General features: G+C 42.6%; 1 protein-coding gene across 2 annotated transcripts; it reads right to left on the minus strand.

The window, feature by feature from the left end:
- Nucleotides 1-289: 289 nt before the first annotated feature.
- On the minus strand, nt 290-23,518 carry STEEP1 (STING1 ER exit protein 1; the record flags this gene model as incomplete). Of its 2 annotated transcripts, XM_079727489.1 has the most annotated exons (7): nt 290-382; nt 1,579-1,671; nt 2,268-2,357; nt 2,866-3,004; nt 5,884-5,925; nt 20,597-20,714; nt 23,395-23,518. In XM_079727489.1, the coding sequence occupies 7 exons, from the start codon at nt 23,516-23,518 to the stop codon at nt 320-322; spliced, it is 669 nt and encodes a 222-aa protein (XP_079583615.1). In that variant the 3' UTR covers nt 290-319. The 2 variants fall into 2 exon arrangements, with proteins under 2 accessions (XP_079583615.1, XP_079583616.1); XM_079727490.1 differs by lacking the exon at nt 5,884-5,925.
- Nucleotides 23,519-26,272: the final 2,754 nt, after the last annotated feature.

Genomic DNA, 26,272 nt, shown 5'->3' on the forward strand with positions numbered 1-26,272 from the left:
GAATAGCTCCTTTAGAAACTAGACACACTGAAGCACTGATCTATTCACAGAGCTTCTACACAGATGAAGAAGTTCATATCAAATGGACAAAAAATAGTACAGAAGACCTATACACAGAAAGATTGAGAAAAATCCATCTCTAGAAAGCAGGTCAGAGGGACTCAAAGACCTCACTGAATGTAAGAGAATCACTGGGAAGCCACGTAAAACCTTCTGCTGGGGCATAAAGGTAGGAACCAGTCCATGTAGTCAAGAAAACGCTCTTTTTCCTCCTGATCTAAATGCTTGCCTCCAGTCTGGGTTCACAGAAAGGTCCTGATCATTTGAACTGGTTGTCAATCAAGGTTCCCTTCATTTTCGCTTTCTTGGCTTCCAGTTCAGCCTGGAAAGGAAGAAAAGTATATGTCCTGATACATGACATGAAATTCTGATTTTCCTGCCTTATTCTAACTGCCCCAACACTATCCCCTCATGCTCATTTAATACAAACTAGAACCATATTTCTAAAATTGTGATGAAACTCTAGCAACTGCTTTCCAACCTTTCTGATGTTATGACACACATTGAAGATAATAATATCTGTATGGTAAAATGGGGTAAACACACAGGGCTGTGGTCTATCAGTGTAGGGATCCCACAGCTCCAGGACCCCTGAAGGACTGGAGGAATCAATATCATGACATATCAGTATCCTATTTGTGGCAGAACAGGAGGAAGAACACTGTTCTAGAACAGTGCTACTTAAAGTTGTGCAGTCCATGAAGATACACACAAAAATTGAGAGTAAGCATTTAGAAACTTTTATAGCAATTTGACAGAGGAATTATAAAGTAAAATAATCTCATAAGAAGAATTCAGGCAAATTCATTTTTATTGCATTTTATAAATTACAAATCTACTCTTGACAAATTTTAAAACAAGAAGCAAGCACTGGTCCTTCACCTCAGAAAATCTGATAAGCACTGCTCTAGATCACTATGGCAAGGTAAAGCAGCTCTCAAGACCCACTACCTCTGTCACCAAAAACTCCTCTACAGTCAGTAGAATAGACTGGTATACTTTTCGATGAGGCACCAATGCTGGGATGTCTGATTTGAAAGAAATATCATAAGTAACTTATGATCAGGAAAACAGAAACATAGGCACCATCACATATAGACGTGTGTGCTCAACAAAGAGCCCAGGAATAGCACAGACAGTGGTGGTGGAAGCAGTGCTTTAAGAAACAGCGACCAGCCCCAATCCTGGTGCCCCACTGTATGCCTCATATCCTGGGAGAGCACCCATGAGCCCCGATCTTGAACTCCTGACCTTGGACCACAAGTAGCAGATTAACTTATCATTCTCGTTAGGGTTGTCTAACAAGACCTATCATTTGGGGCTTGGATCCTGTGGTCACTATCCCAGAGAAGGGTATGTACTGACAGCCACGGCCCACAGTTAGACACCTGGCAGCCAGCCAAACCATAACCCCCGATAGACTTCTGAAAGGATTCCCCCCCTGCCGGAGGGTCTTTCAGACCGAGGAACCCAAACAGTCCAGCCCAGCGCCTGCCACCCCCCGGCCCCGCCACTCACCAGCTCCTGCAGCCGCCTCTTGCTCATGCCTTTGCGCTCCAGCTGCTTTTCAATCACCTTGGCATTCTGCGCATACGAGTCAGCAACTTCTCTCTGAGGGAAGAAAGAAGCACCCTTAGACCAGCAGTCTCACCAAAGAAGAGCAACAGAGACCTCGGGAGAAGTTTATACTCCTCAAATTATGAAATTATTACTGAAATGGCAAGACTGCTCCCTTTCCACTCTTCAGCTTTTCCATAATCCGGGAGAGTCAGGCTTCAACCGAAACCACATTTAAATAACAGATAACATCTCTGTAAACATCATTATACTGAAATACCATAAAGGTAATTGCTGCTCTTGCTAAGGACAGACTCCCACACCATCAGAGCTGGACTGGAAGGGACTTGAAATTGCTGAGCCCAGTAGTTTTTCAACTGAAGAGGGATGAGGAGGGATTTGCCCCCTAAGGCATCTCAAAAAACAGTATGAAAAAAATGACTGATCTAGTCCAACTCCCTGCTCCTTATCTTACAGAGATGTCCCTGAGACCCAGGGAAACGGGAACCAGCCCGGTATCACAGCGTTTCTTAGTAGCAGAGCAATATCTACAAGCGAAGTTTCTAGTTGTTCTGTTACTCAATGCTCTGCTTCGAGAGTCCCCTCCTCCCGCCCCGCATTCCAATTCCCCTGAGAGCAGGAGCACTTACAGCCTCAATCTCCTCTTCCTCTTCATCAATAGTAGACACAGTGACAGAGCTGAACTTGCCCATGTCTTTAGTCCGTTTCGTCATCATCACCTGGAGTTGCAGGAAGAGGAATCAGTCTAGTTTACCTCAAGAGGCTCTGTGAGTTGTGTGTGTGTATGTGTGACTGGGTGTGTGCAAGTGTACAAGCCTGGTTCCTGGGGGCAGGGGACCTCCTTGGGACAGGCTGGCCTATCTAAAAGTGCCCATCTTTTAATGTGCATTATATTTTTCTAGTATTTGCCATCAAGGGTTTTTAAAAGTATATTTAAAGACTAGCCTTATTCATTCAATTTTTAATTGTTCACACTGGAAAAAGGAGAAATTTCAAAGGAAGTAAATGTGAATAAAAACCATACAATTTCTAACTTTACTCATAGAGCAGATGTAGGAAAGAAAAGAGAACACATAATAGGTGTTACAATTTTGTAGCATCTGCTTACACACAAAAATGGCATTCTCTTAATAAAGGGCAGTTTCTCATGCACCATAATCTTATTTAAAATTTTAGGGCTAAATCTGTAGCTATGTTAACCCATCTGTCTCCTTCAGTGATAATTACTTTCTTAGGAGGCTCTTGTTTCTGAGTATATATGTTCGTCTTCCCAAAACCCTGGCCAAACTTGACTACTGCTCCATCCACAATGAAGGTCACAGGAGCATTCTTCGGTTGGGACTGGTAGAAGAGTGGCAGCCCGCACCTGCAAACAGCAAAGTGAATCTCAGGGAGGCCTCAGAATCCAAATCCCCAAAACAGTGTTTCACAAAGTGTGCTTAGACTCTGGGAATATTTGTGTTTGTGGCATAAACTGATGATTAGCTCTTCCCAGTGTTTCCCAAAACTACTTGGTAAGAATCACTGACGGTTGGGCTTCTCTGGTGGCGCAGTGGTTAAGAATCTGCCTGCCAATGCAGGGGACACGGGTTTGAACCCTGGTCCGGGAAGATCCCACATGCCGCGGAGCAACTAAGCCTGTGCACCACAACTACTGTGCCTGTGCTCTAGACCCCGCGAGCCACAACTACTGAGCCCGTGTGCTACAACTACTGAAGCCTGCGCACCTAGAGCCCGTGCTCTGCAACAAGAGAAGCCACCGCAATGAGAAGCCCGTGCACCACAACAAAGAGTAGCCCCCGCTCACAGCAACTAGAGAAAGCCTGCAGCAACTAGAGAAAGCCCGCATGCAGCAACGAACACCCAATGCAGCCAGAAATAAATAAATTTTTAAAAAAAAGAATCACTGACGGTGCTTGTTAAAATTGCTGATCAGATTCTGAGGGCCCTCCCCCAGAGGATCCTGATTCATCAACTCTGGGGGGTGAGGGCCAGGAAGCCGTCTTAGCATCCCAAGTGATTCTTATAATTAGACAAGTTTGGGAAACGCTGGCTCCTGCTACTGATTGCTTTCCAGTTAAAACTACTGCCATTATTCCCAGAAGTCTGGGTAACTAGTTTGGGGATTCTGTCTAGTTTTGTTTTTGCAGTGTCAAGAAGGAGCATAGGGTTTCCCTGGTGGTGCAGTGGTTAAGAATCCACCTGCCAATGCAGGAGACACGGGTTGGAGCCCCAGTCCAGGAAGATCCCACATGCCACAGAGCAACTAAGCCCGTGCGCCACAACTACTGAGCATGCGCTCTAGGGCCCGCAAGCCTCAACTACTGAAGCCCACACACCTAGAGCCCGTGCTCTGCAACAAGAGAAGCCACCACAGTGAGAAGCCCACGCGCTGCAATGAAGAGTAGCCCCCACTCGCCGCAACTAGAGAAAGCCCGCACACAGCAACAAAGACCCCTCTCAGCCAAAAATAAAAATTAATTAATTAATTAATTTTTTTTTTAAAAAAGAAGGAGCATAAAGGCTCCACTGCAGTGGTCTTCCAACTAAGCTCTGTAGCAATCGTCATGCTTTCTTTGGTTGGTCATTTCTTTTTTAAAAAAATAATTAATTTATTTATTTTTGGCAGCTTTGAGTCTTCGTTGCTGCACACAGGCTTTCTCTAGTTGCAGCGAGTGGGGCTTACTCTTCGTTGCAGTGTGCAGGCTTCTCATTGCGGTGGCTTCTCTTGTTGCAGAGCACGGGCTCTAGGTGCACAGGCTTCAGTAGTTGTGGCACACAGGCTTAGTTGTTCCGTGGCATGTGGGATCTTCCCAAACCAGGGCTTGAATCCACGTCCCCTGCATTGGCAGGCGGATTCTTAACCACTGCACCACCTGGGAAGTCCTGGTTGGTCACTTCTATTATACTTCTTCAACTAAGTGAAGTAGACCCATACCCATAAGATATGATTAAAGTAGTCTAACAAATCTAATGTGGCTGTAAACTAAAATGCCTTCTTAGCCATTTCCCTGCTTTAATTCTAGTCTGAGTCTTCTGAGAGCCAAGATTGAACTGTAATTCATCAACAAGATTAAACTTATTATAGTTTAATATTCTCACTGTAACAACCTAAAGCTGGAAATCATATATATCTTTAAATAATAGTCTCTAAAGTTCTTGGGTCTGTAGTCCTATAACAGACTTTATAAATAAGTTTGGATTAAATTACACTATGTTGGGGTTTCCCTGGTGGCGCAGTGGTTAAGACTCTGCACTCCTAATGCAGGAGGCCCAGGTTCAATCCCTGATCAGGGAACTAGATCCCGCATGCAGGCTGCAACTAAGAGTTTGCATGGCACAACTAAGGAGCCCACGTGCCACAACTAAGGAGGCTGCCTGCCACAACTAAGACCCGGTGCAACCGAAATAAATAAAAAATAAATATTAAAAAAAATTACACTATGTTACATTTACCATATGACCCAACAATTCCACTCCAAGAGAAAACACATGTTCCCACAAGATTTATACTAGAATGTTCATAGCAGCTTTATTTATAATAGCCAAAGCCATTAACAACTCAAATGCCCTTCAACAGGTCAATGGTTAAACAAACTGTGGTGCAATGACTACTACTCAGCAATAAAGAGGAACAAATTACTGATACACATAACAACTCGGATGAATCCCCAAAGCATCATGCTACATGAAAGAAACCAGATGTAAGAGATACATATTGTATGTAGTAGAACACATACTGTAGAATTTACATCACATTTTAGAAAAGGTAAAACCATGGTAACAGAAGGCAGATCAGTGCTGGCGAGTGGAGGGGTGAGGAAGGAGACTGATTGCAAAGGAGCACTGGAAACGTCTATGTCACAGGAGTGGTGATGTTACATGGCTCTATGCTTTTGTCAACACTCATCAAACTGTATACTTAGGAAGGGCAAATTTTATTATATATAAGTTACACCTCAGTGAAAAAATAATACTATGTTTAAAAACCCATTTTTGTAAAAAAACAAACAAACAAACAAAAAATAAATAAAACCATTTTTGTGGCCAGCTGGTCAGAGATGTAACTTGGTCAGTTGCATCTCTTTAAGAAGCATACTGGTATTTGCATAATTGAAGTTTGAAGGCAGGTAAGATTATAGGGATAAAGATATAACAGAGAATTGTCTCCAAATGATTCTTTTCCTAACACATCATTGCCTCTACTTGCTTATGCTCAGAGAAACCCACACTGTTAATACTTACTTTGCACATTTCTTCCTGTACTGTCGTTCAATGCCTTCAGGCCTGCACAGAAAATGGAAGTTAAAAAACAAAAGATACAAACAAATCTCATAACCTACCAACCTCACTAGCTCATTTCTTCAAATGCTAAAAGGGCTTTTCAAAAGTTATTCTTGGGCTTCCCTGGTGGCGCAGTGGTTGAGAATCTGCCTGCCAATGCAGGGGACACAAGTTTGAGCCCTGGTCTGGGAAGATCCCACATGCCGCGGAGCAACTAGGCCCGTGGGCCACAACTACTGAGCCTGCGTGTCTGAAGCCTGTGCTCCGCAACAAGAGAGGCCGCGATAGTGAGAGGCCCGCACACCGCGATGAAGAGTGGCCCCCGCTTGCCACAACTAGAGAAAGCCCTCGCACAGAAACGAAGACCCAACACAGCCAAAAGTAAATAAATAAATAAATAAAGTAACTTAATTTTAAAAAAGTTATCCTTTCATAGCTCAGCTGCCTATTTACACATATATTCATTTTAAAGCATTCCTTCCTTCCACAAACACTTACTGAGCCCCTAAAATGGGGCAAGCACCTCCCTGACAGAGGAGGAGGCGCTGTAGTAGCTGTGGTCACAGCAGCAGTTGGGGTCACTGTAACAGTGACAACAATAACAAGAGTGGCGATCACTGGTATAGCTTTTATTATGGACCAGGGGCTGTTCTAAACTGCATGTGATCCTTACAACAACCCTGTGAGGTAGGCCATGTTATCATTCTCATTTTACAATTGAGGGCGCCTAAGCACAAAGCAGTTACATAGTTCGCCCGAGGTCATAGAGTTAGGAGTAGAACACGTTGAATTCAAGCCCCGGCAGTCAAGCTCAAGAGCCCACGCAACACTGCCTTAGATAATCAACTGGGAAATAAAGATTCTTCCACCCATCCAGTTGCTTAACAGAAACCTGGGACTCATCTTTGTCTTCTCTTTCCCTCATCTCCCACAACCTACTTCGTCAGCAAATCCTGTGGATTTTACTGTATCTACAAAAAAGGTCTTGAACCTGTCTACTTGTCTGCACCCTCCTGCCACCATCTCAGCCCAGGGCACCAGTATCTCTGCCCCAGACTATTGACACAGCTTCCTAACTGGTCTCTGCACTTTCCCTTCCTGTTTCGATTTTTAAAATGGGTAACGTGCACATGATATATGAAAGAGTATAATGTGAAAGGTAAATATCCTCCCTATTCATCTTCCACGTGCCCAGTTCTCTTCACCAGAGGCAAACACTGTTTCCAGTTTCCTCGGTTCTTCCCAGAAAGAGTCGATGATACAACCAAAGAATCCTTCTTGGCATATAAAGAAAATACTTTTTTCTCTTCCTTTTATGACAAATGTAACAAATCTTATACTACTCTCTACCTTTTTGTTCACATAAAAATCGTTTTTATTTTAAATTTAATTTTATTTATCTTTCTATACAACAGGTTCTTATTAGTCATCCATTTTATACACATCAGTGTATACATGTCAATCCCAATCGCCCAATTTAACACACACACACACACACACACCACCTTCCCCCCTTGGTGTCCATACGTTTGTTCTCTACTTCTGTGTCTCAATTTCTGCTCTGCAAACCGGTTCATCTGTACCACTTTCTAGGTTCCACATATATGCGTTAATATATGATATTTGTTTTTCTCTTTCTGACTTACTTCACTCTGTATGACAGTCTCTAGATGCATCCACGTCTCTACAAATCACCCAATTTCGTTCCTTTTTATGGCTAATATTCCATTGTATATATGTACCATATCTTCTTTATCCATTCATCTGTCGATGGGCATTTAGGTTGTTTCCATGACCTGGCTATTTTAAATACTGCTGCAATGAAAATTGGGGTGCATGTGTCTTTTTGAATTATGGTTTTCTCTGGGTATATGCCCAGTAGTGGGATTGATGGGTCATATGGTAATTCTATTTTTAGTTTTTTAAGGAACCTCCATACTGTTCTCCATAGTGGCTGTATCAATTTACATTCCCAAAAACAGGGCAAGAGGGTTCCCTTTTCTCCACACCCTCTCCAGCATTTGTTGTTTGTAGATTTTCTGATGATACCCATTCTAACTGGTGTGAGGTGATACCTCATTGTAGTTTTGATTTGCATTTCTCTAACAATTAGTGATGTTGAGCAGCTTTTTATGTGCCACTTGGCCATCTGTACGTGTTCTTTGGAAAAATGCCTATTTAGGTCTTCTGCCCATTTTTGGATTGGGTTGTTTGCTTTTATAATATTGAGCTGCATGAGCTGTTTATATATTTTGCAAATTAATCCTTTGTCCATTGATTTGTTTGCAAATATTTTCTCCCATTCTGAGGGTTGTCTTTTCGTCTTCTTTATGGTTTCCTTTGCTGTGCAAAAGCTTTGAAGTTTTATTGGGTCCCATAAGTTTATTTTTGTTTCTATTTCCATTACTCCAGGAGGTGGGTCATAAAAGATCTTGCTGTGATTTATGTCAAAGAGTGTTCTTCCTATGTTTTCCTCTAAGAGTTTTATAATGCCTGATCTTACATTTAGGTCTCTAATCCATTTTGAGTTTATTTTTGTGTATGGTGCCACTCCCTTCTGGCTTGTAGAGTTTCTGCTGAGAAATCAGCTTCTAACCTTATGGGAGTTCCCTTGTATGTTATTTGTCGTTTTTCCCTTGCTGCTTTCAATAATTTTTCTTTGTCTTTAGTTTTTGCCAAGTTGATTACTATGTGTCTCGGCGTGTTTCTCCTCGGGTTTATCCTGTATGGGACTCTCTGCACTTCCTGCACTTGGGTGGCTATTTCCTTTCCCATGTTAGGGAAGTTTCTGACTATAATCTCTTCAAATATTTTCTCAGGTTCTTTCTCTCTCTCTTCTCCTTCTGGGACCCCTATAATGCGCATGTTGTTGCATTTAACGTTGTCCCAGAGGTCTCTTAGGCTGTCTTCATTTCTTTTCATTCTTTTTTCTTTATTGTGTTCCGCAGCAGTGAATTCCACCATTCTATCTTCCAGGTCACTTATCTGTTCTTCTGCCTCAGTTATTCTGCTGTTGATTCCTTCTAGTGTATTTTTCATTTCAGTTACTGTGTTGTTCATCTCTGTTTGTTTGTTCTTTAATTCTTCTAGATCTTTGTTAAACATTTCTTGCATCTTCTTGATCTTTGCCTCCATCCTTTTTCCGAGGTCCTGGGTCATCTTCACTATCATTTTTCTGAATTCTCTTTCTGGAAGATTGCCTATCTCCATTTCATTTAGTTGTTTTTCTAGGGTTTTATCTTGTTCCTTCATCTGGTACATAGCCCTCTGCCTTTTCATATTGTCTATCTTTCTGTCACACTTAAAAATATTGCTTAAAAAATATATGTGATCCTTCCCCATCAATTGATAAGGAGTTGCTTCATTCTCTTTAAGGGCTGCATTCCATCCATTTGTATGGATGAACCAAAATGTCTTTTACCTGCTGTATAAACTTGTAGAGTGTATCCACTTTAAATTCTGATAGATACAGCCAAATCACTCTCTAGAGAAGTTGAAGCAATTTATACCCCCACCACCAATGTGAGACTTCCTGTTTCCTTACAGTCTCACCGACACAGTATGTTATTAAAATGTATTATTGCCAATCTGGCACGTGAAAAATGTGATCTCATAATTTGCATTTCTTTTTTTAAAGAGTGAAGTCAGGCAGCTTTTCATATATTTAAGAGGCATTTGTATTTTCTTTTCTGTTAACTGTCAGTTCATATTTTTTGTGTATTGAGTTGTCTTTTTATTTTATATTATGGAGACTTGCAAACGTTAAGGGGCCTTGCAAATATTTCTTCCCCAGTTTGACACTTGTCTTTGACTTTTTCCCCCCGTGGAAATTTTAGATTTCTGTGTGGTCAAATCAATCGTGTGTATGATAGTTAGGCCTTCTCCACTCTAAATTCATATCTAAAATAAAAATTCTGATCGCTTATTCTAGAACCTTCTTCCATTACCATCTCACTCTAAATCATTCTCTAAATAGAGGCAAGAGTGGCTTCCCACGACAGCTAGAATAAAATGCAAACTCCTTACCATGGCCTTCTAGGCACTGACTGAGCAGAGAATGGGGCCTAGCCTCATCTCCTACATTCCCTCCCCACCTCACTGTGCACTCTCCACACCAGCCTTCTTTTGTTCTTGGAACAAACAAGTGCTTTCCCACCTCTGAACTTTCACACACACTCTTCTCTCTGCTCGGAATGCTCTTCTCACCACTTTGCCAAGCCTGTCTCATTCTCATCTTTTTTGGTCTCAGTTCAACTATCACCTAGACATAGAGGCCTTCCCTGAACACCTTTTCGAAGAGGTTTTCATGTGATTCTGTATGAGCCCTTTGTTTCATTCATATGACTTTCCATAATCATAATTACTTTATTTTTCTGTCATCCCACTAGACTGCAAGGTCCATGAGATCAGAAGTCAGCGGAGACCATGCCTGTCTCACACTCTATCCCCAGAGCTAAGCATAGCACTGCAATAAATACTGACTAAATGAATTCTTATAAGAATTTAAGTTTAGTGAGGAAAATTATAACCATGGAGGTAAGTTCTTAAATGGAGGAATGTATATGGTGTAATGGGAACACAGAGGTGGGAGCACCAAGTCTGAGGCAGTCATGGAAGGCTTCGTGTGGAGGTGATGTTTAAGTCAACAGTCCTGATAGAAAACAGTATTTCAGGCAGAGGGAGAACTATGTGCAAAAGGCAAAACAGTACAGCATATTCACAGAATTACAAATAGTCTAATGTTCTTGGGACCTAAAAAAATCAAGGGAGTACTACTGATCTTACAGACATAAAAAAGATTCTAAGATTATACTATGAACAACTATATACCAACAAACTAGATAACCTAGATGAAAAGGACAAATTCCTAGAATGATAGAATGACACAAACTACCAAAACTCACTGGAAAAGAAATAGAAAATGTGAATAGACTATAACAAGTATAAAGAGATTGAATTAGTAATCAAAAAACTTTGCACAATGAAAAGTCCAGGACCAGTGGCTTCACTGGGGAATTCTACCAAAAGTTCAAAGAAGAATTAATACCAATGCTTCACAAACTTCAGAAGAGGAAGAAACACTTCCCAACTCATCTTATGAGGCCAGCATTACCTCAATACCAGCCAAAGATATCACAAGAACAACAAAAGCAACAAACTAGAGATCAATATTGTTTAAGAATATACAGACAAAAATCCTCAAAACAAAAAAAAAATACAGGGGCTTCCCTGGTGGCGCAGTGGTTAAGAATCCGCCTGCCAGTGCAGGGGACATGGGTTTGAGCCCTGGTCCAGGAAGATCCCACATGCTGCAAAGCAACTAAGCCCGCGAGCCACAACTACTGAGCCCACGTGCCACAACTACTGAGCTCGCATGCCTACAGCCTGTGCTCCGCAACGAGAGAGGCCACCTCAATGAGAAGCCTGCGCACTGCAATGAAGAGTAGCCCCCACTTGACACAACTAGAGAAAGCCCGCACGCAGCAACGAAGACCCAATGCAGCCAAAAATAAAATAAATAAATAATTTTTAAAAAAATACAGGCAAAACTGAATCAAGCAACATATAAAGAAGGTTTACACCACATGGCCAAGTGGAATTTATCCCAGGAATGCAAGATTGGTGCAACATACAAAAAAAAAATCAATCAATGAGATACACTATAATAATAGAATAAAAGAGAAAACACACATGATCATCTTAACAGATGCTTAAAAAGCATCTGACAAAATTCAAAGCCCCTTCAATATACTAGAAATAGAAGGGAACATCCTCTACCTTATAAGGGGCATCTATGAAAAATTCACATCTACTAAGCCACATAAACTAACATCATATTTAATGGTGAAAAACTGAAACCTTTCCCTCTAACATCAGGAAGAAGACAAGGATATCCACTCTCAACACTTCTATTCAACACTGTACTGGAAGTTTTAGCCAGGGCAATTAGGCAAAAAAAGAAATAAAAAGCATCCAGATTAGAAGGGGAAAAGTAAAACCATCTCTATTTGCAGATGATATCATCTTATATACAGAAACCCTAAAGCATACATACACACACACACACACACACACACACACACACACACACACTCTTAGGACTAATAAACAAGTTTAGTAAAGCTGCAGGATATAAGATCAATATTCACAAATTAATGGTAGTCCTATACACTAGAAATGAACAATCCAAAAACGAAGTTAAGAAAACAAGTCCAGTTACAATAGCATCAAAAATAATAAAATACTTAGGAATAAATTTAACAAAGGAAGTGCATAACTTGTGCACTGAAAACTACAAAACATCACTGAAAGAAATTAAAGACCTAAGTAAATGGAATGACACTTCATGTTCATGGACTGAAGACTTAATATTGTTAAGATGGCAATACTTTCCAAACGAATCTACAAATTCAACACGATCCCTATCAAAATCCCAGCTGGCTTTTTTGCAGAAATTGACAAGCTGATCCTAAAATTCACATGGAATTGTAAGGAATCCAGAATAGACAAAACAGTCTTGAAGAAGAACAAAGTTGGTGGACTCGTACATAATTTCAAAACTTAATACAAAGCCACAGTAATCAAGACAGGGTAGTACTGGCATAGGACAGACATATAGATCAATGGAACAGAACTGAGAGTCCACAATAAACCGATACATATATGGTTAATTTATTTTCAGTGGTGCCAAGACCATTCAATGGGAGAAAGAATAGTCTTTCTTTTTTTTTTTTAATTATTTATTTTATTTATTATTTTGGCTTTGTTGGGTCTTTGTTGCTGCGCGCAGGCTTTCTCTAGTTGTGGCGAGCGGGGGCTACTCTTTGTTGCGGTGTGCGGGCTTCTCATCGCGGTGACTTCTCTTGTTGCGGAGCACGGGCTCTAGGCACGCGGGCTTCGGTAGTGGTGGCTCGTGGGCTCAGTAGTTGTGGTTTGCGGGCTCTAGAGCACAGGCTCAGTAGTTGTAGCGCACGGGCTTAGTTGCTCCGCGGCATGTGGGATCTTCCCAGACCAGGGCTCGAACACGTGTGCCCTGCGCTGGCAGGCGGATTCTTAACCACTGTGCCACCAGGGAAATCCCAAGAATAGTCTTTCGATAAATAGTACCAGGATAACTGGATATCCACACACAAAAGGATTAATTTAGATCCCTACCTCACACTATGTACAAAAATTAACTCAAAATGGGGAGTTCCCTGGGGGTCCAGTGGTTAGGACTCTGCACTCTTCCACTGCAGGGGGCCCAGGTTTGATCCCTGGTCAGGGAACTAAGATCCCACAAGCTGTGTGGTGTGGGCAAAAAATAAATAAACAAAAAAATTTAAAAATTAACTCAAAATGGATGAATGACTTAAAGGTAAGAACTGGGACTTTCCTGGTGGTCCAATGGTTAAGACTCTGTGCTTCCAGTGCAGGGCGTGTGGGTTCGATCCCTGGTCGGGGAACTAAGATCCCACATACCAAGGGGCAGCAAAAAAAAAAAAAAGGTAACAATCAAACCTATAAAACTGTTAGAATACATAAGTATAAATCTTCAAGACCTTAGATCAGGCAATGGTTTTCAAAATATGACACCTACAGCACAAGCAATCAAAGAAAAAATAGATAAATGGGACAATTAAAATGAAAAACTTTTGTGCTTCCAGGAATACCATCAAGAAAGTGAAAAGGCAACCCACAGAAAGGGAAAAAATATTTGTAAATCATATATCTGATAAGGGACTAGTATCCATAATAAAAAATTCTTACAACAATAAAAAACATAAATACTCCATTTTAAAAATGGACAAAGAATTTTTTTTTTTTTTTTTGCGGTACGCGGGCCTCTCACTGTTGTGGCCTCTCCCATCGAGGAGCACAGGCTCCAGACGCTCAGGCTCAGTGGCCATGGCTCACGGGCCCAGCCGCCCTGAGGCATGTGGGATCTTCCCAGACCGGGGCACGAACCCGTGTCCCCTGCATCGGCAGGCGGACTCTCAACCACTGCGCCACCAGGGAAGCCCAAGAACTTTTTTAAAATTTATTTATTTTATTTATTTATTTTTGGCTGTGTTGGGTCTTTGTAGCTGTGCATGAGCTTTCTCTAGTCGTGGCAAGCAGGGCCTACTCTTCATTGCGGTGTGCGGGCTTCTCATTGCAATGGCTTCCTTTGTTGCGGAGCATGGGCTGTAGGCGCGTGGGCTTCAGTAGTTGTGGCTCACAGGCTCTAGAGCACGGGCTCAGTAGTTGTGGCGCATGAGCTTAGCTGTTCCGCAGCATGTGGGATCTTCCCGGACCAGGGCTCGAACCCATGTCCCCTGCATTGGCAGGCAGGTTCTTAACCACTACGCAACCAGGGAAGCCCAAAAATGGACACAGAATTTGACTAGACTTTCTCTAAAGAAGATACATAAATGACCAATAAGGACATGAAAAGCTCAACATCATTAGCCATCAGGGAAATGCAAATCAAAACCACAATGATACCATCTCATACACACTAGGAAAGCTATATCAAAAAGGTAGACAATGGGCTTCCCTGGTGGCGCAGTGGTTGAGAGTCCGCCTGCCAATGCAGAGGACGTGGGTTCTTGCCCCGGGAAGATCCCACATGCTGCAGAGCGGCTGGGCCCGTGAGCCATGGCCGCTGGGCCTGCGTGTCCGGAGCCTGTGCTCTTCAATGGGAGAGGCCACAACAGTGAGAGGCCCGCGTATCGCAAAAAAAAAAAAAAGGGCAGACAATAACAATTATTGGCAAGGATGTGGAGAAACAGGAACTCTCATATACTACTGGCAAGAATGTAAAATGGTGCAACTGCTTTTGAAACCACTCTACCAGGTCCTCAAAAGGTTAAACACAGAGTTACCATATGATCCAGCAACTCATACATATCCACCCATGAGAACCAAAAGCATGTTCACACAAAAACTTGTACACAAATGTTTACAGCAGCATTAGCCATAATACTTTAAAAAGTTAGTTAAAAAAAAAAACAACACAGGACTTCCCTGGTGGCACAATGGTTAAGAATTCACCTGCCAATGCAGAGGACACGGGTTCGAGCCCTGGTCCAGGAAGATCCACATGCCGCGGAGCAACTAAGCCCATGTGCCACAACTACTGAGCCTGTGAGCCACAACTATTGAAGCCCGTGCACATAGAGCCCATGCTCCGCAACAAGAGAAGCCACCGCAATGAGAAGCCCGTGCACCACAACGAAGAGTAGCCCTCACTTGCTGCAACTAGAGAAAGCCTGTGCATAGCAACGAAGACCCAAAGCAGCCAAAAATAAAGCCCAAATGTCCATCAACTGATGAATGGATAAACAAAACGTGGTGTATCCATACAATAGAATATTATTCACCCATAAAGAGAAATGATGGGGCTTCCCTAGTGGCGCAGTGGTTAAGAATCTGCCTGCCAATGCAGGGGACACGGGTTCGAGCCCTGGTTCAGGAAGATCCCACATGCCGTGAAGCAACTAAGCCCATGCACCACAACTACTGAGCCCGCGAGCCTAGAGCCTGTGCTCCGCAACAAGAGAAGCCACCACTATGAGAAGCACGCACACCGCAACGAAGAGTAGCCCCCACTGGCTGCAACTAGAGAAAGCCCACGCTCAGCAACGAAGACCCAACGCAGCCAAAAAAAAAATGATTTATTGAGTCATTCTACACATGGATGAATCTTGAAAATATACTAAATGAAAGATGCCAGACACAAAAAGCTACAGGGACTTCCCTGGCAGTCCAGTGGTTGGGACTCCATGCTTCCATTGCAGAGGGCACGGGTTCAATTCCTGGTCGGGGAACTAAGATCCTACAAGCCGCATGGCACAGCCAAAAAAGAAAAAAAGTTCATCTTCTTGAGATATTGAGACTTTAATACAAATAAGACAAGGGTTTTAAGTGGTACAATTATAAAAAAGAGATTAATATGAGCTAGATATTTGGACTTAATGGACCTTGATTTTCTTTCTTGTCCTTAATCTCTAGGAATATGTGAGATAGGAAAGGCCAAAGACAAAATAAAACATTCTCCCTGGTTGTGGTAGCAGCATCTAAGATAGCCCCAATGATTCTCGCCCCCTGGTATTGACATAATAATGTCAATTATCCTTGTATATTGCCCTCCCACAACGAACACAGCTGACTTGTGACACCAATAAGACACTGAAGAAATGATGGTGTGTAACTTCTGAGTCTTGGTCATAAAAGACATTATAGCTTCCAACTCGCTCTCTCTTGGATTACTCACACTGTGGGAAGCCAGCTGCCATGTCACGAGGACACTCAAGCAGCCCTATGGAAGATCCTTGTTCTAAGGAACTAATGCTTCTTCCCAACAGTTAGCACTCAGCTGCCAACCATGTGAGTGAACCACCTTGGAAGTGGAACCTCCAGCCCTAATGAAGACTTCAAATGACTGCACCCATGGTCAACCTCTTAACCACAGCCTCATGAGAGACCATCCAGCTAAGCTGTTCTTAGATTCCTGACCCACAGAAACTATATGAGATGATCAATGTTTGCTGTTCAAAAAAACAAACAACAACAAAAAAAACCCATAGGAATACCAGGAGATGAGGATGAACAGGTAGGCTAGGGCCAGATCATAGACAGCCTTCAGACTTGGATTTTATCCTGCTAGCCAGGATTTTTTAAATTGCGCTCCACAATGATCCCTAAATGAAATCGGATAGGAGAAAGGGGAGAAGTCCTTAATGGGTTGGGCTCAACTCTTCCCCAATCAGAGAAGCTTCTTGTTTATTTATACTTCTGGTAAAAATTTCATTTGAAGAAAGGATTCATTGCTTAAAAACGTTTGAAAGGCACTGCTGTAGGTGATGAAGAGTCACTGAAAGATCTGAAGCAGGAAACTAACATAACGTGCATGTGAGATCATTCAGGCAGTAGACGATAGACTGGAGGAGAGCGGGGGGTGGGGAGAGGTAAGAGGACACTTCGATAGCCCAAGCAAGTGATGACGGGTACCAGAATGATGGCAGTATGGCTGGGCTGAACAGGAGGAGGCAGCCACAAGACAGACTAGAAGGTAGAATCGACATTACATGGCGAGTGACTGGATGTGTGCAGGGGATGGTGGGGCGCGGGGATGGATGAGACAAAGACAGGACTGGCTCCCAGATTTCTGCCCCGGGCCACTGCGTGAGTGGTGATGTCATCGTAGGAGGAGGAAAAAGAAGGAATTGTGTTTAGCTGACACCTTCAGAGACCTGACTGCAGTGGCTTCAACACAAGAGTTTCTTCTCACGTAAAATAAGTGTAGAGGAAGGCGGTTCCTGGTAATGGTTGAGACCCAAGGATAGCATGGCAAAAACTCTGCAATCCTTGTGGCCTTCCCTTTCCAGTCCCAGGACGGCTGCTGGTGCTCCAATTATCACGCCCGTTTTCAAAAAAGCAGGAAGGAATGAGAAGAGTAAAAAGGACTCTCCTTGGAAGCCCCACCCAACAACTTCTACTTCTGTCCATTTTACTTGGCAAAAGCTAAGTCACATTCAGAATCTTAGGGGGTTTTTGGAGTGGGGAGAAGCTGGAATATGTACCCTATCTTTACAGACACTGGTATATAGGCAGGTAAAATAGTAGAGTGTTGGAGTGGTGCTGAGTGAACAAATCTGTGGGATTTTCCACATTAGAGAAATGAGTTTGGCTTTAGTCATGCTGTATCTGAGGTAGAACATCAGGTGAAGAGGTAGAATAGGTAGTTAGATATACAGTTCTGGGCACAAGAGAGAAACGGAGGCAGATCTAGATTTTGTGAGTCATCAGCATATAAGTGTAACTGATGCCATGAGAGGTGGTAAGAATGGCCAAGGAGAGTATAGAGAGAGAGGGGATAAAATCAAGGCCAGAACCCTGGGGAATGCCAACATTTAAGGGGCAGGAAGAAGAATCCAGAAGACTGAGAAAGCCAAAGAAGTAGAAGGAGAATCACAAGAGTAGCTTCACAGAAGTCAAGGAAGGAGACAGCATCAAGGGAGGCATGGTCAACAAAGATCCAGATAGAAAAGCACCCACTGGATGGGCAACTGGGGAAGCAATGGATGAGGGAGGGAAGGTACTAGGGAACAACAGAGTCAAAGGAGAGGTACTTTAGAATGGAAGACTTGGAGGTGGAAAGTGACAGGCTCCAGGGCATGCATTAGGCAGACTGCCATATTTTCAGTAACTGGGGCTCTCACACTCATCTGGCTAAAGAATAGGAGGGCTAAGATCAGACTGAAATTTCACCCCTGATAAGAAAGGAGCATGCTAAAGTGGGCCCTTGGAAAGACTGTTCATGATTAGAGCAGGAACTATGTCAACCAAGGGGGAAGTCTACCATGCCTTTTTGGTAAACTCTGAGAACTCTGTGGCCCAACAGAGTCACTTGGCCAGAGGTCACTGGCCTGTGCAATACCCGGCACTAAGGCTGGGCCCAAAGCTGGCTCACTTCCAGGAACAGGCTGACTGGATTCCAGGGTTGCCACTTCAGCCTAGGGCCTCCCAGTTTTCTGGCCTACAGGTGACGGCATCTGCCTTATAGTGCCATAGGAGCCTGTGGCCTAGTTGTGTTGTTAGATTACTTTCTGTATTAACTAATATATATATACGTTTAATACATATTATCTAGAACTGTTACATATAATTATGACACATGTAATAAATATTTTAGCAATCCTAAAGACAGTTGAGAATTTTCAAAATCAGAAACCTAAATAAAGGTTAACAGAGGGAGAAAAAGCACAAGAGAATGGATTAGCTTAAGATAGGGCATGTTATTTATAAACCTTCCTATATACCACAATGGAGGACTTTCCCAATGTTACCTGGAGGGCCTTCCTTTGTGAATTTCATATGTTTTATAATCTGTGTCCCCACTTGTATCCTGTATATAAGCAATTTTCTCTTCAACTACATAATTCTAGAAGCTCATTTGTCACAGTGGTGCCTGATTTGGTACTGAATGTCGCCTAGCAATAGTTTCTAACTGTTTTCTTTAGTGTGGGCTGATAACAGTTTGGTTTCTTAAATAAACATAGCTAGATGTCAGCCTGCAGCTTTTTCCGGTTCAACACTAGAAAATAAGCTCTGTACAGGCAAGGTTCTTTGCTTGTTTACTGGTTGTACTGGTTTGGATAGTGTCCCTTAAAAAGTTATGCCCTTCCAGGAACCTCAGAGTGTGACCTTATTTGAAAAGAGGGTCATTGCAGATATAATTAGTTAAGATGAGGTCACAGAGATGAGCAGAATGTTCCCTTAATTTAATATAACTGGCGTCCTTGTAAGAAGAGAAAAAACACAGAGACAGAAACACAGGGAAAGAGCCATACAATGATGCAGACAGAGACTAGAGTGATGCATCTACAGGTCAAGAAATGTTAAGGACTGCCAGCAAACACCAGAAGCTAGGAAGGGGCAAGGAAGGCTCCTCCCCTAGAACCTTCAAGAGAGAGCATGGCCCTACCGACACAGTAATCTCAGAATCCAGCCTCTAGAACTGTGAGACAATTCATTTCTGTTGTTTTAAGCCGCCTAGTTTATGGTACTTTGTTATAGCAGCCCTAACAAACTAATATACTAGTATATCCCAGACTTTTAGGACAGTACCTGGCACACAGTAGGAGCTCAATAAATGAAATATTTGCTGAATGAATGAATGGACTTAGAGCAGGATGACCTCTCTGTGGCATTTGGCACCTGTTGATGACCACCCCCTTCCCTCACTTCTTGAAATTCTCTCCTCTCCTGTTTTCCACATCACCAGGTTCTCCTGGTTATGTTCCAATTATTTTGTCTGCTTTTCAAACATCAATGTTTCCCAGGATGACGTCTTCAATCCTCTCTTCTTGCTCCACACACTTTCCATGTAACTGTATCCCTTCCCAGGTTTCAACTCCCCATATACACCAAGGACTCCCAAATCTAAAACGGATCTAACCATGTCACTCCTCTACTTAAAAAAAGAAGATGGCTATTGCCTGAAGATAAAGTCCAAACTTGTCTACTTTAGCATTCTACTCTGTCCTCACCCCAGGATGCATGAACCGCTTCCTGTAAAGTAACTTAGGCTCTAGCCACAAGGGACTACTTAAATTTCCCAGGCACACCATATTTGGTGCTTTTAATGCTTCCAGAGTCCCCTCCACCTGGAATGCTCCTCCATCTACTTGGTGAAATCCTAGTTCAAGGCCAAACACAAATGTCACCATCTTCTGGTGTCCTTCTTGACCACCATTCAGGCAAGATGATCTGCTACTGTCTGTTTTCCCATAGGCTTCTGTTCACCACACCAGTATTTTATCATATCACAGTAGGTAATCTGTTCCCTCACTGAGCCATGAGCTCTTTAATGGTAAGGACAGTGCCTTATTTATCTTTGCTGATCCAGTCCCTAGCTCAGTGCCCGGCATCTGGTGTGCTGGAGATTACAGGTTGAATGAACTCATTCTACTTGCAAAAAACCCAAATCACAGCTATCAAATGGCAACAGAATCACATCTCAGCACCACTTCAACAAAGCACAATAAAGATATGGCTGCATTAACAGAAGTTAGAAACCCACCACAAATGTCAAAGTATTGGGCCCCAAATGGATGACCTGTTCCATACTAGATGGGGTATTTATACTCCTCAGAACTAGACCCCAAGACAACCAGGAAATCCTAGACAGAGAACATCAACCTCTTACCTCCGAAGATACATAGTCTCCTCGTCTTCTGTGTTACAAAACTTGTGGGCGTGTTTGGCAGCATCAATCACACGGGACCGATCCCGGGGCCTCATGGGCAATTTCTCCAACTGACAGTCTGGTGGAATGGAGAAAGATTTGGTCACGAGAGCCACTGAAAAATACCCTGAGGCAATCAGAAGCTTTCAGTGGGGCCCTTAGCACTGTAATTTTTACTATAATTATCACGCTTATTGAAGCCTATTATTGAATGTTCCAACTAAAAATGACTTGGTGTCAGGAGACCTGGATTTTAGCCCCAGCTCTGGCTAATCACTTCCTCTCTAGGGCTCTCTCTCCTTACTTGATTACATTATCTCAAAAGTCCTTCCCAGCACTGCAATTCAAGTTTTCTATGAGTATTTCTGATCCTGGTACACTTGGCTTGTGCTATAATGTATTAGAATGAGAAGAGACGATCAAACGTCCTGGAATGCCTATGAGGAAGGCATTGATTGGAAAAGTTGGATAAGTGCTTCGGAAAGGAGAGAGTGGGTGGGCGGTATGCTATTATATATATGGTATGTGAATGACCCATCCCAGTTAGAGGAGTTCTAATCCAAAAACAATGAAAACATACAGGAAATAAATTAGGTACAGTTATAAAGCAGATGGAAAATTGATACAATGCAAATTAAGTACCTAAAGGATGACAGAGAAATCAAGTGATCAGAGTGATTGGAGATTCACGGAGGAGGTGAAGAGGGGAGTTAGCATGAGGCAGTTTGCACATCAGCTCGTGACTCTTCTCAACAACCTGCCGGAGTAGACATTTACTATTCCTAGCTTAAAGGTAAGGGAATTGAGGATTAGGAAGGCTAAGAGATTGGCCACGCATTTAATAGGAAGCAGAACAAGAATTCAGACCCATCTCTAAGTGATCAAAAGGGAATTCATTTACTCAGTAAATACGGGAGGGCCTTCTATGTACCAGACACAGTTGGAACACTGTGTTGAGGATTCAGCAAAGAACCGAGCAGACAAAGACCCTGACCTGATGAAGTTTACGGGCCAGCAGAGGAGGCAGAAATTTTCAAATTAATAATTATATAACATGATCTTGGATAATGATAAGTGCTAATAAAAAAAAAAGTTAGACAGGATATTAAGAGGATGCACAGTGATCCAGATAGTGATAAGTGCTACCCAGAAAAATCAGGCACGGTAAGAGGACAAAGGGTGACAGGGGTGCTATTTTAGATAAGGTAGTCACAGAAGGGTTTTCCAAGGAAGTGACATTTCAGCAGAGACCTGAATCAAGTAAGGGGGCATGGAGGGGAAAGGGTTTGAGGCAGAAGAAATACCGATCCCAAAGGCCCTGTGGGCAGGAACATTTTGACATGACAGAAAAAAATCAAAAAGGCCGCTGTAGCTGGAGTGCAGTGAGCAAGGGCAAGAGTGTTAGGAGATGAAATCTGAGAGGTAGCTGGAGGTCTGATCACACAGGGTCTCGTTATGGACTTTGGTCTTACTCTTGGCGTTACAGGAAAACACTGGTTTGGACCAGGACTCTGGGGACAAAGAGTGGCGAGCAAGAGACTACTGTGGCAATCCAGGTGAGGGATGGTGGTGGCTTGGAGAAATGGAGGTGGTAAAAAGTAGATTCTAGATAGATTTTCAAGGAAGCACCTGCAGAATTTGCTGATGGACTGGATGGAGAAGCCAAGAATGATTCTGAGATACTCTGTGAAGAGTGATACCACTGACTGTGATAGGGAAGTCTGAGAGGTACAGTGGAGAGCAGAAAGTAGGAGATCATGAAGTTAATTTTGAACATGGTCTCCCTCTCTTTTTTTTAATTTTTAAAAAATTTTATTTAAGTATAGTTGATTTACAATGTTGTGAGAACACGGTCTCTTTAAGAGGTCCATTAGACATCCAAATGGAGACGCTGAGTAGGCAGTTGGAGTTTGAGAAGAGGTTCAGGTTAAAGAGGAACATTTGGGAGTCATCAGCATATAGACGGTATTTAAAGCTTGGGAAGGGTTGCGATAGCCTAAGGAGTGAGTACAGATTGAGAACAGATGAGAGGACTGAGCCGTAGGGCCGTGCAATGCCTAAAAGTCTGAGACAGAAAAAGGAGCCAGACACAGAGAGGGGGGAAAATCAAGGTAGGAGAAAAATCAGTAAAGTGTGGAGTCTTGGATGCAAATGAAGGGTTTCAAGAAGGATGGAGTGATCATCTGTCAAATGCCACTGAGAGGGGCATTTAAATGAGCACTGATAATTGACCACTGAAACTGGTAACACGTTCGTTAGTAACTGACAAATATGATTTGGATGGTGAGGTGAGAAGGAAAGCCTGCTTGAAGTGAGGGCAAGAAGGAATGGGAAGTGAGGATGCAGAGACAGCCCATATAGGTAATTCTTTTTAGAAGTTTTGCTACAAAAGAAGCAAAGAAATGAGGTTATAGCTGGAGGAGAATGTAGGATCAATGCGGGTAGGAGGTTATTTTCATGTAACATCAGAGCTGTTACAGTATCCTTGTATCCGGCAGAAAGGTTACAAAGTTTCTAGACGCGGAGCGGGAGGAGAGTGAGTACATTTTTTACGGAAGAGGAATTTAGTTTTGAGAGAGGTCTGGATACAGAATCACAAGGTTAAACAGAAAACCGAAAAGCTGCCCTGGAGTGGGGCGGGATGGGTACGGAGAATTTTGATGGAGACGGAAATCCTCGCAAAGACTCGGCTGCCAGATCACGGCGAGAGGAAATGCGCCCTCCAGAACCCGAAGTTTAGCTCCTTGCAGACTACTCACCCAGCACCAGGACCATCTGGCCGCATAAACAGTAGTAGACGTGAAGGGGCTTCTCGCCGTCGTCATACTCCTCCCGATCCCGGGTGTCAGAGCAGACTACGGACCGCGAAACTACTTTAGGCATAGCTCAGAGAAGCAGTCGGAAAACAAAAAGGCAAAAGTAAGAGTCGCGCAGAAATGACGTCACTCATGCGTCGCGGATCTCCCCTACCTAGGCTGGTCACGCGTCCATAGTAGTCGTGTGACCTTCCCGGCCGTACCATTAGGCTAAGATGCATAGGGACACCCTGAGTCGCCCAGAACCTGACCTAAGTTCTCTGGGACTGCTTTACTTGGGACACTTAATAATTTAAATTATTCATTTATATTTCTATACACGTATACGTATGTATATGCATATATACATACGTATACGTGTGTCGCCCTCTAAATATGATTTTGATTGGCTGTATTCAGGATGAGTACCTAATGAAGTAGAGGAATGTTAAAAATTGAGATCTAGGGCTTCCCTAGTGGCGCAGTGGTTGAGAGTCCGCCTGCCGATGCAGGGGACACGGGTTCGTGCCCCGGTCCGCGAAGATCCCACATGCCGCGGAGCGGCTGGGCCCGTGAGCCATGGCCCCGGAGCCTGCGCGTCCGGAGCCTGCGCTCCGCAACGGGAGAGGCCACAACAGTGAGAGGCCCGCGTACCGCAAAAAAAAAAAAAAAAAAAGAGATCTAATTCACATAACATAATTCACCCTTTTTAAAAAATTAATTTATTTTTTGGCTGTGTTGGGTTTTCGTTGCTACACACAGGCTTTCTTTAGCAGCTAGAGGGGCTACTCTGTTGTGGTGCGTGGGCTTCTCACTGCAGTGGCTTCTCTTTGTTGCAGAACATGGGCTCTAGGCACGAGGGCTTCAGTAGTCGTGGCACGCGAGCTCAGTAGTTGTAGCTCACGGGCTCGAGAACGCAGGCTCGGTAGTTGTGGCACATGGGCTTAGTTGCTCCGTGACATGTGGGATCTTCCCAGGCCAGGGCTCGAACTCGTGTCCGTTGCATTGGCAGGTGGATCCTTAACAACTGAGCTACCAAGGAAGTCCCATAATTCACCCTTTTAAAGTGTATAATTCAGTGGGTTTTAGTACATTCACAGAGTTTTGCAACTATCACCACTACCTAATATTTTCATCATCCCCCAAAGAAATCCCATATCCCTTAGCAGTCACTCTCCCCACCTCTTTCCCAGCCACTGGCGACTATTAATCTAACTTTCTCTCTCTGGATTTGCCTCTTCTGGACATTTCATATGAATGAAATCATACAATATATGGCTGTTGGTATCTGGCTTCTTTCACTTATGTTTTCAAGGTTCAACCATGTTGTACCATGAATCAGTAAAAAAGTAGTAATGAATTGGTAAAAAGGAACTTCATTCCTTTTATGACTGAATAATATTCTGTTGTATGGATATACCATATTGTGTTTATTCATTCATCAGTTGGTGGACAATTGGGTTGTTTCCATTTTTGTGATATAAAGAGTAGTGCTACTATGGACATTGGTGTCCAGGTTTTTGTGAGAACATGTGTGTCTATGCTTTTATGTTTTGTGAGGACGTATGTTCTCTTGGGTGTTTACTTAAGAGTGGAATTGCTGGGTCATATGATTACCTTATGTTTAACTTTTTGAGGAACTGCTAAGAGTGTTTTCCAAAGCAAGTTTATTATTTTACATTTTACATTTACCACAAGCAATGTATGTGGGGTTCTGATTTCTTCACGTCCTCACCAATAATTATCTTTGTCTTTTTTATTATAGCCATCCTGGTGAGTGTGAAGTGGTATCTCACTGTGAGTTTGATTTGCCTTTCTCTGATGGCTAATGATACTGAGCACCTTTTCACATGCTTATCTTCTTTGGAGAAATGTCTATTCCAATCCTTTGCCCATTTTTAATTGGGTTATTATTATATTGTTCAATTGTGAGAGTTCATTATATATTTTTGGATACTAGACCCTAATCATGTAAGTGATTTGCAAATAGAGGCATCTTAATGATCCCGTTTGCCACAGGTTTAGGGAACATCTTCCACCCTTCCTTCCTCAACCCAGAAACTCTCCCAGAACGCTCTCTGTGGAGGACCAGAGCCTGGGGCAATCCAGAATAAGGACATTGAGACAGTTTAAATTGGATAGCTTCAAGTGATGACACCAAAATAGTGGATTTTTAACAGAGAACTTACTGAAGGAAGCAGGAGCTGGTGACCAGAAAACTGACAGTTTAGCTGGAAGAAGTGTAGTGTTCAAGATACACAAGATGCAAACCAATGAGAATTTAAAGGAATCTGCTAGCCGTCAAATGAACATGAGTTAATACAGTAGAAAAGAAATGTCAAGTCTTAAAGAATCATAGCGTTTGCTCCTTAGATCTTAGTCCAGTGTCATCCCTATGATTCTATGTTCTTTATAATAGTATTTATTGATCTTCTACTGTGTGTTAGGCACTGTGCTACATACTGGTTGCATAGTGATCAATTATAAATAGTCTCCCTCCCTGAAGTGGCTTAGTCAAGCGCAGGGGTGGGTAAAGGGCTAGAGAGTAAATATTTTAGGCTTTGAGAGCCAAGAGGAAAAATCAAGAACATTATGTAGGTACTTATATAACGAGAGAAAACAAATTTTCACAAATGTTTTATCAATGAAATTCAAAATATAATAATAATTGAGTATAATTTTTTTCATAATACAGATCTTCTAATAAGAATGGCATTCTTTTATGGAGATGATAATATTTCACTTAATTAGGGTTCAAAGTGAGTGTTTCCTATCATCAAATCAGTTACAATCTCAATACACTTATTATTATTTTTTTTGGGCCGCGCCACACAGCATGTGG

This window comes from Hyperoodon ampullatus (assembly GCF_949752795.1).
Source record: "Hyperoodon ampullatus genome assembly, chromosome: X".
Lineage (NCBI taxonomy): Eukaryota > Metazoa > Chordata > Mammalia > Artiodactyla > Ziphiidae > Hyperoodon > Hyperoodon ampullatus.